Source organism: Rhodnius prolixus, unplaced genomic scaffold, assembly GCF_049639745.1.
Source record: "Rhodnius prolixus isolate KJV_2025 unplaced genomic scaffold, Rpr scaffold_1, whole genome shotgun sequence".
In the NCBI taxonomy this organism is placed as follows: Eukaryota; Metazoa; Arthropoda; class Insecta; order Hemiptera; family Reduviidae; genus Rhodnius; species Rhodnius prolixus.
The window spans coordinates 66,713,368-66,725,382 of NW_027411581.1; the positions used below are offsets into that span (position 1 = coordinate 66,713,368).

A 12,015-nucleotide genomic window follows, 5' to 3' on the forward strand; every position below is an offset into this window, starting at 1 on the left:
CATCCCTCAGAGATGAATTAGTAAAATTTTTCCTGACAAAATGTTACAAATTAAAATGATAAAACTAAGTATTTTTATTGTAGATACGAAGTTTAGAAAAAAATTTAAAAGCTATTTTGTTAGATAACTGGAAAAAAAAAAGTGGCATATTCACTTCAACTCTAGTGGTGGTACCAGCTGAAGAATTTGTTTTTCCCCTAGTTTTACACTTTTAATTATCTCTTGTTTGTTATAGTCAGTGTCAGCCATAGAAACATTATTACTTAAACTATTATATTCTATCAACCCTTTCTGTTCATATGATAATCCGCTTGGTTAATAAAGAAGGTAATTATTGGAACTGTCAGCTCGTTAGATCCAACAAGCAATTATCGACTGTAATCGATTACACCGTCAAAACCTTTTGGTATTATTTGAAATTCTTTTCATTAAAATTATTTTTTTAAGTGAGTTCAAGGACGTAAAAAAAAATGTGTTTTTCGTAACTGGATTTAAATCCGAAACTCGGCGGTGAGGGGGGATCATGATAAGTTGAATCAAATTGGTGGACAATAAGTTGAGAAGGTTGGTTTTTTTTAGTAGTACAAGGAGATATTGGGTAGCACTATAATGGTATAATAATTAATATTCCAGTTATGAGCACTTGAATTAGGAGCGTGTTGAAACTAGTTCTCTAAATGAGTTAATTACTGCAGGCAATTTGACAGTTGTCACATTGATTGATGGTTAGGCCGCTAGGACATTTGGCGCAGTAGTCTGTTGTAATCACTGAATAATACGAGTTAAAAAAATAAAAACTATAAGCGAACATTTAACCATGAAAGATAACAATGGTTTCTTAAAGGATTTGGAAGCTCTAAAACACTAGACTAGGCAAATTTAGTAATTAATTAATGATAACCTTTCTCCGTGGGAGGGAACTTTAGGTTGCAGTTACATGAGATTACGTTTCTTGTACTTATTTTCTTACGTTGTTAAGCTCTAGGTTCATCAAACTTCAAACGTTTACTTAAATGTCAGTAAAAAGTGTTTGTAATTTTTTTTTTTTTCTACCTTTCGAAAAAGAAGAATCGATTTTACCTTCCATCGCAATATCCTTTTATTGTAAAGTCAGAAAAGTTGTTTTTATTTACAAATTTGTCTGCAATGTAGTTAAAAACTTTTTGCCCGACTTCACGATTAGCATAACTCATAACAAGAAAATTGTAAAAAGATCAAATTCCATGTATTTTTTTTAATGTGCCAATAATGTTTTAGAAAAAGTCTGTTATCAGAAAGTGTCACTTAGTTGAATTGGTTTTTACGTTTTCTTTTATTTAAATAACTTTGTAAACTGTTCCAACTAATTTCTACAAACTTGGTATAATCATGGTGTATATTTATATCCACAATTTTGTTTTTTTTTAACACTTTCTCAAGAAAGTAGTTCTTTTGGTAGGTAGTTCCGAGTGAGAAGTGGGATTAAGTTGCTCTCTGCAGTGATTTATCTATGCAGCTGCTTAAAATAACAAAATAAAAAGACCAAATTTTAAGAAAAACGGTTGAGCATAAAAATCCTTTTATTGAATAAATTTTGTGGTTTACCTATGTACGTACGTATACGCATAAGTCCTAATTTTAAGAAAATTTCATTATGTTTAAATTACGGTCAAAGTGTATCGTATAAATTTTCATACTAGTAAATTTTGATATTTTCTCAAAAAGAAAAAGTACTGGTCTCTCTGAAATTTGAATCCTTGATGGAAGCCGCTGACAAATTTCATGTAAGTTTTAAAAAAATTTGTGTATAGCTCTAGTGAAATGAACCAATATTCGTATTGAAAACGTGGATATGTTCGCAGAGTTGGATAAAATCAAAGGTCTTAGTGTATTTTTTTTTTTTTATTCGTTTTACAAATATTTTAACGTAACGTTGTAAAGTTCTTTTGCTGGACATGGTAATGGTGGCCCGGATAGCCTATTTCTTAATCCGATACTGCATGCAACTGCAAATTGCGAAATGAGGCTGCAAGAAGACAGTTCTCTGCGATAGTCTGAATGAAGGCTACACTGCCTTGGAGCAGTCCTACACTGGCCCCAATCTCCACATAAATATTCATTACCTCTCACCACACATTAATATTCATCTTCTTAACAGTTTGAATAAACAAGCGATTTTTTTTTTTTTTAGTGAGTTACCTATTCAACTGATTTTTCCTTCAAATGTAATTTACTTGTATTTGTGGAAGTAGTTAAGTAATCGCTAGTTACGTATTGGTTAAAATTAGTTTTTTTTGTGTACGTTTGCCAGTAGCATGATGACAAATTCATAGAAAAACAAATTTATGTTCAGCTTTTCAACTGTAAAGAGAAACATCTAGTGGTAAAGTGAGCTTCAGCAATAATTAGCGAACCTGGTTTTTACCTTCCAAAACTGGTTATAGCTGTTTCGTAAATAATTTATGAAATGAAACTTACTGATGCTTATTGAAACTTATAATTTTTAGAAGAATAATTATTTTTCAAATGGTTTCTTGGTACATTGATACATCACGTTTCTTTCTATTTGGATTGTACTTAGAGCGCACAAAAAACCTACTTGCAGATCTTTTTTCGCTTATATTGCTATCAAATGATCGATATATTGAAAATCATCGATAGTCACCACACAATGTCATAAAACATACAAAGTAAAAGTTTTGAACGAATTTTCAGTACAGATCGATAGAAAAAATAATGTTTTATATCATCAGTTTTTTTTTTAAATTTATTTATTACAGAGAGGTGTAAAGGAACGGTGCTACGAGGTCCGTGCACCGACTGGGTGCACAAGTGGTATTTCAATCAAACGATCCAAGCCTGCAAGACGTTCGTCTACGGCGGCTGTAAAGGAGAAAATGTGTTCCACACGGAGACTGAATGTCTTCATTACTGTATCGGCGGTGAACGTTAGTATTATTACTACTTTTTTCTAATCAGTTATTTATTGAATTATGAAAGAATTAGAATATGATCTATTAATTTTAGTGTTTCGATCATTAAGGTTATTAATATTGTAAAACAATGCTTAATTAAAAGTTCGTGTAGTACCTGACAGGAAGTTACTTCTCTCTCTTCCTCTTCCTCCTTCTCGTCTTTCTTTCTTTCAAAGTGATTTTGTAGGAGTTGAGAATGTTTTCTGTAAGTATCGTTCTTTGGTCGCTTTTTCTAATATGCTATGAATCTTAAGCTGTTCATTTCTGATTCTGTCCAGGTTCGTCTTATGAGGACGTGCCTTTTTTTTTTACCTTTGGGAATGCTATAAGCTCTATATCCAAAATAAAGTGAAAGAATGACTATCGGTTCTTGATGACAACAGTTTCTTTGACATCATTCTGTTTTTTTTTTAGTTTCCGGTTATATTAACATCTCGTTTTGCACTTTGCAGACACTTTGCCACCATATTTACAACCTCAGCGTACAACGAGCAGTAAAAGACCATATTTCTCCAGAATAAGCACACCCACACCAAGACCTCCGGTGCCATACGCTGAACGTGGCCCAGAATTGACTTTTCCACATTCAGGTCATCATCAGGTGTTCACCATGGCCAAAAATAATGCATTCATTCAATTGGATGGTAACATTACTACATTTCAACTAAGGTATGTACAACATTTTTTTTTTAGTGTATTTTCTGTTTACATTCTTGGACTTCACTCTTGTTTACGATAATAATTTTATTTCCAACAAATTTTGAAAATTAAACCCTCGAATTTGTAGAAACCACTTTTTACGTCACAGGATAACCTTAAAACAGGTTCTACCGGTGAAAACTCGAAATAAGGTTATAATACTTCCTCTTAACCATTATGAAAAATTAAAAAATAGAAACGTTTGTGATGATTTGTCGAAATGTACATTTACAAAATTTTTGATTTGTTAGTTTTCGTAATCTAAACAAATCTTTTGCCTAATCAATTTTGACCTAATCCCCAAAGAAATTCCAATCAAAAAACTTTCATGTATCTTAAAACGTATATATTTCGTGTTAATCGATTTATAATCATTTTTTCTGATCACGTATATATTTCATGTTAATCGATTTATTATCGTTTTTTCTCTCTCTCATACTCTGATCACAGATTGTGTCGAGAAATCTCCTTCCAGTTTAGAACTAAATTACCTCATGGACTGTTAGTATACCATAGTATTAAAGATCGCCCTGAAGGTTTAAATCCATATGCGCTGTATGTGATCGTGGAGAAAGGACAATTGAAAGTTGTTCACGTATTTGGAAAGCATTCCACTTCTGTTATAGTTGGTGAAGGTTAGTTTATAAATTACCTAACGTTCATTAGATCCATCACACTTTTTACTTTTTTTTCTTTTTTTAATGAATCATTTATATTTTCTTTTTCCAGGTTTAAACCGTGACAAATGGCATAGTGTTACGGTTACCATAGATACTAACAGTTTGAAACTGCGAGCTCGAGTCGATGGCCAATCAAATGAAATGCGGATACAGGGCCTGCACAGGAATAAACATTATGGAGTGACCACAGACCTCAGTTCGGTCGTACTCATTGGAGGTCAGTAGACAAGGTAGATACTGTTCTCATTTTAAATATGTACACTATTCTTGATAATGACATGTTTAAATTTTTTGATAATCCTTTTTTTGAAGGATGCAGTTTTTGATAATATTTTCCTATACATTTTTTTCCCAAAAGTTTAGCACGTTCATAACTATGGCGGTCAGAGAAAGTACGTCCAATCTGTCTGTTAGTTCGGCGGCTCACTGAAGTGATCTCTCTGTTTGCAGGCCTGAGTCCTGAGGAGAAACTGCACGGAGTAAAGTACATCATCGAATCATTTGTGGGCTGTATTAGAGACGTGGTGTTAAGTGCCGGCCGTAATGTCTCCGATTTGACACCTATTACGCCGCTTATCGCCACCAAGCATGACAACGTCCAGGAGGGTTGTATTGATAAGTGAGTTTTCCTAAATTAGGTCTACCATTGTTAAATTCCAAGTTTTCAATTGCAGTTCTGTCATACTTCACACTGAAATTAAAGTTCTTGCGGATTTCTATTCCTACGTTTTCACCAAACTATCTAAACGAGTTAAGCGCGTTAGACGTGTTATACACGGCAAATCAAATCTCTGTTACAGTGCGTTCGACGTGTATACTCGTTGTGAAAAAAATATAAAATTGCCATTAACTACAAAAAAAAAAACTCGAAATTTTAATAAAATACAATAAGAATATTATTTGGTGGGATGTTTCCTTTATCTTACCCAATAGAACTGCCAAGTATTTTATACGGAGTGGAGTCAGCCAAATGTCAAGTGGTTGGTACATGTTTGGTCTCCGCATTAGAGATTGGAGTATTACGCACACAAATAGAAGCTCTCAACCCCTTGCGCAATGCCCGTTTTTACCTTTTAGATAGAGGTTTAGGACTACAGTACGAGCAAGATTTCATTTTGCACAGAATTCAAAAGCTCTTTTCTTCCTTGTAAAAGCTCTTGCGGTGTCCCTAGTTAATAACTATAGCAATGCATACGTGAAGCGGTGCAAGATTTTGAAAGAGCACAGAATGCTCTGGTAATCTCAAGCCCCCCAGAGAGAGATTGCAGAAAAAGTGCTTGCGGTGACTATTATGACGTTGTAAACTTTAGGGTTGTTTTGCCCTGCGTATGACGTCATATACACGTCATTGTCTGAATTTAATTCCGCACTCTGTGGGGGTTTTTTAAAACTAAATTTCACGCTTATTATTTATGTTTTTGTTTTTATGTACGACATTTCTTAAACCTACTTTGTTCCCTTTGATACCGGAAGTCATCCCTTAATCTTGATACTGATATTTCCACTCAATATTTCCGCTTTAAGAGAAAACTAAAGTCGATAAAATAATAACTATTACGTATACCACATATTGTTTTGTGTTAGCTATGAGTAGTTTGAGCTACATCAGGAATGATGTTAATATATGTATAATGCGTGTTGAATTACAACTAGACTGAGTTTCTCTGAAAAAGAAAAGAGAAACGACACTCAAAGCCGATAATTCACTTCACTCTTTTCAATCATAACCTGTCCTTTTTTTCCTACCCACTCTTCACTCGAAGCTACGAGCATGCGCAGAAAGACGGGGGTGGAAATTACAATTAAATATCTTACATATGTTTGTCTGTATGTGAGTAATTTTTATGATTCATTTTTCGAAAATACTAAACTCTGTTGAATTTTTTTTTTTTTTTTTTATGCAGATGCCGCACCAGAGAGAATCTATGCTTTGTTGGCAGCATGTGCATAAATCATTACAATCATCTGACCTGTGACTGTTTTGGCACACATTATGAAGGAGAACAATGCGATATTTACAGTTGAGTAGCTCTTCCAGTTTTTATTTTTTTAATTTAAAATGAAAAAACAAAACAAAAATATTTTTAAAATACAATCTTAATTACAAGTTGAAGAGATTAGTAAATACTTAATTGTAGTATTGACAATCATCTACTACTAAATTAACTGATAACAACTTCTTATCTTCATGATATACTATCTCACGTTTATGACCCTCTCTTCAGGAATTGTTGACATTGCGTAAGAGATCAGGTGAACATGTTCTTAGGACTAGGTTGTCAATTCGCCTTCCTAATCTCATAATCCCCAAAAAGCTACTCTATAGTATTACTACAGAATGTGTGTGACGTAGTGATATGATTTTAGATTTTGACCAAAATTTTATAGTTCCCCCAAAGGATCCTATCAAAAACTTGAGCTTTCTGCGATTCTTAAATAGAAATCTGACTTGAATACTCGCACGACTTCCTCTTTATTTTAATTAATTAATTTTTAAGTCGCTGAGCAGCTTTTTCCCCCATGTCCCACTCAAATCCTGTGATTTCTGTATTTCACGTGTTTTTTTTCCCCTTTAAATTGTTATGATCTGTTGCCACTTCCTTTTAAGAACTCCAAGGGGAAGTAGAAATACTTCTTAGGCAAAATACTTCACGAGCTCCCGATGATGTGGAAGAGTAGTTGCCGTTGATCCCAGTATAATTATTCTGAAACCTACCCATTTATAAATAAGTTTAAAATTGATTTGTTTTCAGCGGCCACAATACTAACTTTACGTGGTTCTTCATACGTTTCGTACAGAGTCTACGATTGGAAGGATAGAGTTCATTCCAGTGTGAATCGGATCAGTTTACAGTTTAAGGTAAAGTCCTAGGCTTAAGTGCTTTATGATTTTGATGTAATCGATTATTTTCGATTTTATTATTTTTCTTTTAAGTTGAGATATTCGATTGTATTTATCTGGAAATCTTGAGGCAAGTGAAAATAAACTTACTAGTTTTTCAATTCTTGCTACTATTATTGACTTTAAAAGCTTGATTATTTACGAGTTGTGGCTATTAAATAACGAGACTGATGCTGCTACAGTAGAACTATGCATGCGCCAAATCCTGACGACCGACAGCTCTGCAGCGTAAAGCCTTCTCTTTCGATTGCAGTGTCTCAGCGTGTTTGTAGAGAAATCTGTGTCTGACCGGAACCGTCGTCATTTGTGTAAGAGGTGTTAGTTTCGTTTTGCCGAAAACATGATACCTACACATGTAGTAGAGCTACGATTTTTTTTGAGTTTTTGAGTGGTTCAAGTGTTTCCAAGATGGCCGGAGAAGACGTCGGAGATGATGACCGCCTGAGTCGGCCTTTCACGTCCAAAACCGATGAAAATATCGATTATAATTAATCAACATTACTAACGCGTGAGGTGCTTGCTCAACTCCGTGAAAGAGTAAGGAAGAAAAACGATTCGATTTGTGGAAGAATAAGTCATGGGTTCTTCATCAAGTCAACGCGCCGGCTCAAACTGCATTTTCTGTCAAGACGTTTCTAACCAAGTACGACATCCTAGTTTTAGGCCAACCGCCTTATTCGCCTGACCTGGCCCCATGTGACTTTTATCTGTTCCCTCAAAGTCAAATCTGCATTAAAAAGGAACACGATTTTTCAGTCCGTTGAAGCTGTGAAAGAAAAAGCGGCACGCGTCACAGAAAAAGACTTCCAGCACTGTTTCTGAACAATATGGTAAATTCGCATGTAGGGATAGGGGAGGGGTGTATATTGAAGGTGATAATAACTAAATATATATAAATTTAAAATAAAATGTTTTACAGCAATAGTCTCGCTTTTTAATAGCCACACCTCGTATACTAGCATAACGTATTAGGGTAAGTGGGGCATTTTCATTAGAAAATCCTTCTTTGATTTAATTCAAGATCTAGCTACTGATGTTCAGGCGCTTAGGTACTTAAACAAAATCGAAGTTTAAAAAAAAGTTCTAGTTTTTCTACTCACACCAATATTATGGGTACATTCAATGAAAATTGTAATCCCTTGTTGGAAAAATACAATGTATCCTTGTTTTCCCCCAGACACACTTCGATGATTCAGCTCTGTTCTATGCATCTGGTGAATCACCAAATCACCATCACATTGCCATCTCCTTGGTGAACAGATCTGTACTTGTAGACGTAGATTTAGGCGGTGGATCGCTGATGGCAAGAATGGGCGGTGCACCGGTCACCGACAGCCATTGGCACAATCTTACTCTAGTGCACAGAAGTTACAACGTGTCCGTCTACTTGGATGATAAATATCGACTGTTAAGACTGCCTGGTACTAGCAAGCATCTGTACATTGATCCGGAAATCTATATTGGTGGCGGTCCGGAACTGGATAAGAAAGCAGGTTCATGTTCATATTAATTTTTTTTTCTCTATGATTGATTTTTGTTTTCAATTAAAGTATCAATTTTTACAGAGTTTGTTTGTTTTTTTGCTCCTTCTTTAACAGGGTTACGTTCTTTTAACAATTTTGTTGGTTCTCTTAAATATGTTTTCTACAATGATGTCTCCATACTATACGAATTGAACAAGACTAATCCTAAGGTCCATTATATCGGAGTATTAGAACCTGCATTCGAAGAAGAAAACATCACTGTTATCCCTATGACGTTTCCGTTTCCTTCGTCGCACTTCTGGTGGAGACGGTCAGCACTATATGACAGTTTGTCCTTAACTTTTGAATTCAAAAGTTCAAGAAATGTGGCCGTACTAGCGTCTTCAGAAGTCAAACTACACAACAGTACTGGAATATGGGAAGTAAGTGGTTGCTATTCATCAGATTTTCTAGTTTATCCAAAAACTTATTTGGCCGTTTTATGATCTTATGTTTAAAAATGTCAAGAGATTCATCCAACATTCCAACAATTATATTTCTCTAAAATGTAACAAAGAAACCTACCCAAATCCTTCCCTCGAACTGTTCTGTGACAAAATTTTATTGAAAGAAGAAAAGTTATTGAACTATGTGTATTTAATGTATTCACAAAGTTATTGACAAGCCCAGAAGCCATTTTCAAGAAAGTAAACAAACTATTGTTTAAACTCTTCCGGCGGAAGGAAGTATTTTCTTTAAACACTTTCTAGCAACACATTTAACTCAATTTTAACTCACTTTAAATGAGTAAATTTCAGTAAAAAAAAAAATGATACTTTAGAAGAAACTTCTCCCCACCAATTTTTCAAGTATAATGAAAATTGAAAAACTCTTTTCTATTCAGCGAAAACTTGTTGAACCAACATGGCGTTGTATTTGCGTTAGTATTTCTAAGCCGAATGTTAATAGCCTTAATTTTCTGCTCCTGTCTGAAATAAAACGTAAAAAAACACTACAAAAGAATCAACAGTAGACAGACATTCATAAAGCTACTTAAACGCTTTGAAAGCTACTTAACACGCACGTATTTACCGGACGTGCGACAATACCGAGCAGGAAATAGCTTTAAAGAAACGTTTTCACTAACTTTGCAGACAAATAACCTACTGGATATTGAATAAATTATTTTTAAAGATTTATGTTTGTAACTTGTTATTTGTGTTCTTGTTCTTAGTTAAGGCTGGTGAATGATGAGCTAAGATTTGAAATGATTCCAGAATTAAATAAAAATATAACTAATACGATTACAATCAAATTGGAATCAAAAGGAAACTGGCACACCGTGAGTATCCGTTTGCATCCGTTAGTATTCTAGAAAACAATCTTCTTTGAGGAATCTGGACCCTTCTAAGAGTAAACAATTCCATTCTGCAGGTTTCTCCTAGAAACTGAGGGAATATCAGTGTTCTTGTTTTTTAAGGCTAGAATAAATCTAGGATGGGAATAATCAATCAGCAAAATAAGCATGTGCTTAGGGCCAGGGGCCGGCAACCTATTTTAAGTAGAGAGCCATTTTTCCATTTTGCCATTAATTTTAATAAATCTTACCAAGAGCCGCATGGATGATAGTGTAAACAAACTCTGTAGATCATTTGTATTCGCAAATTATTATTTTATGATATTCAATAACAATTTAAATGTTTTATATATTTATTTTCACATATTGCAAAGTAAATAAACAAATAAATAATAACTTAACGAATGAAAAGGCGGCAGTCTTACAATATATAATCAAGTGATATCGTATTTATATTGATATTTTGATAGCACCACGGAAGCTATCTGTAGTGGTAATCCGTGGATCGTAAGGTGTAGGAGAATTAGGAGCCGCTAAATGGAACCTTCCCATTTGAAATTTAAGAGAGAGAGAGAAGACCTTCGCCATAGGGTCATGAATTCGAAAGAAAATAAGGCTAGTGGTTTGGATAAGAATCGATTGGAGTTTAATGATAAAGAAACTTTCAGTTAAATATTATTCAAAATAAACACTACTGAAAACGCATGACGAATATACTCGTCATAACACAAAATTTAACACTTTTTTCATGACGAATATCTTCGTCATAAACCAGTTAACTGGTTAAAAAAGGGTAATGTCCATGTTTTCTATAAAAATTCGTATAATATATAATTTTTAGTACATTATTTTTATCAAATAATTGAAAATCTGTGATGCTGTATGATACAGAAAATGATCCATATGAGTGATATTGTGCCAGGTAGAGCTACTATGTAATAAGGGCGATGTCTCTCTGACAATAAACGACAAATATGTAAAAAGGCAACATTTCAACTCAGAGATCAGATTGGCCGATATAGTCAGAATTGGTAGTACCAATGCTGGCAAATCGAATGTTGGTAAGAAAAAAATAAATTTACTATTATGCTAAATATTTACTATATTAAAAAAAAAAATGATAAACTCTATTCTACCGCGCTTTGGACCTAGGGACTGAGGTCATCTTCAGGGCTAATTAACAATATACTGTTTTACATCATTGGAGGGTTGGTGTGTCTTCTGCCTTGTCTGTTCATGTACTCTTGCCCACCAACCCTCTAATGATGTAAAACAGTACATTGTAAATTAGCCCTGAAGATGACCTAGTCCCTAGGTAGGTCGAAAGCTCGGCATCATAATAAAGTTTATCATGACTGAAACTGGCTTTTATTTTTTCATCCTATTACTTGATTTGTTTTTTGGTTCAGGGCTAGTTGGGTGTTTGCGCGGAGTGGTCATTGACGGCGAAGAGATCGAACCCAGATATGTAGTCCGCACCAATCAAACCCGTGGCCAGGTGAGTCTGGACAATTGTCAGTTAGTAGATCCGTGTAAGAGGCCGAACGCTTGTGAACACGGCGGTAAATGTTCAGTAAGAGAGGACCGGCTCTATTGTGACTGCATGGGTACTGGGTACATCGGCAAGAACTGTCATTTCGGTGAGCCATCATCTTACCTCTTGTTGCTTTCTGTTGTTATCTAAGTATGACTTCGTTTTTAATAAAATAAACAAAAAATTATAGCAAATAAAACTGCCTCTACTGAAACTTTTTTTTTTTGTTTCTCTCTATTTTGCACTAGCAAAATTTAGAAAGACCTGCGAGGAACTGGCATTATTGGGCTACACAAAACCGGATGTCTATTTAATAGATATTGACGGCAATGGTAAATTTCCCCCAGCTCATGTGAAATGTGAGTTTCAATCTTTAGAAGATTCAACTAAAACTATTGTCGAGCATAATCTTCCCAGCCAAGTGGT

At 34.5% G+C, this 12,015-nt stretch overlaps 1 protein-coding gene across 8 annotated transcripts in view; it reads left to right on the forward strand.

The window, feature by feature from the left end:
• axo (axotactin) overlaps window positions 1-12,015 on the forward strand; it is a 48,072-nt gene that overhangs the window by 13,452 nt on the left and 22,605 nt on the right. For all 8 annotated transcript variants that reach the window (XM_074112719.1, XM_074112722.1, XM_074112724.1 and 5 more), the window contains exons 3-15: window positions 2,760-2,927; window positions 3,407-3,623; window positions 4,104-4,288; window positions 4,383-4,550; window positions 4,784-4,952; window positions 6,238-6,353; window positions 7,087-7,193; window positions 8,413-8,728; window positions 8,834-9,141; window positions 9,933-10,040; window positions 10,978-11,116; window positions 11,465-11,695; window positions 11,838-12,013. In XM_074112719.1, coding sequence (XP_073968820.1) covers window positions 2,760-2,927; window positions 3,407-3,623; window positions 4,104-4,288; window positions 4,383-4,550; window positions 4,784-4,952; window positions 6,238-6,353; window positions 7,087-7,193; window positions 8,413-8,728; window positions 8,834-9,141; window positions 9,933-10,040; window positions 10,978-11,116; window positions 11,465-11,695; window positions 11,838-12,013 — 2,408 coding nt within the window. The remainder of the gene's footprint in view (window positions 1-2,759; window positions 2,928-3,406; window positions 3,624-4,103; window positions 4,289-4,382; window positions 4,551-4,783; window positions 4,953-6,237; window positions 6,354-7,086; window positions 7,194-8,412; window positions 8,729-8,833; window positions 9,142-9,932; window positions 10,041-10,977; window positions 11,117-11,464; window positions 11,696-11,837; window positions 12,014-12,015) is intronic.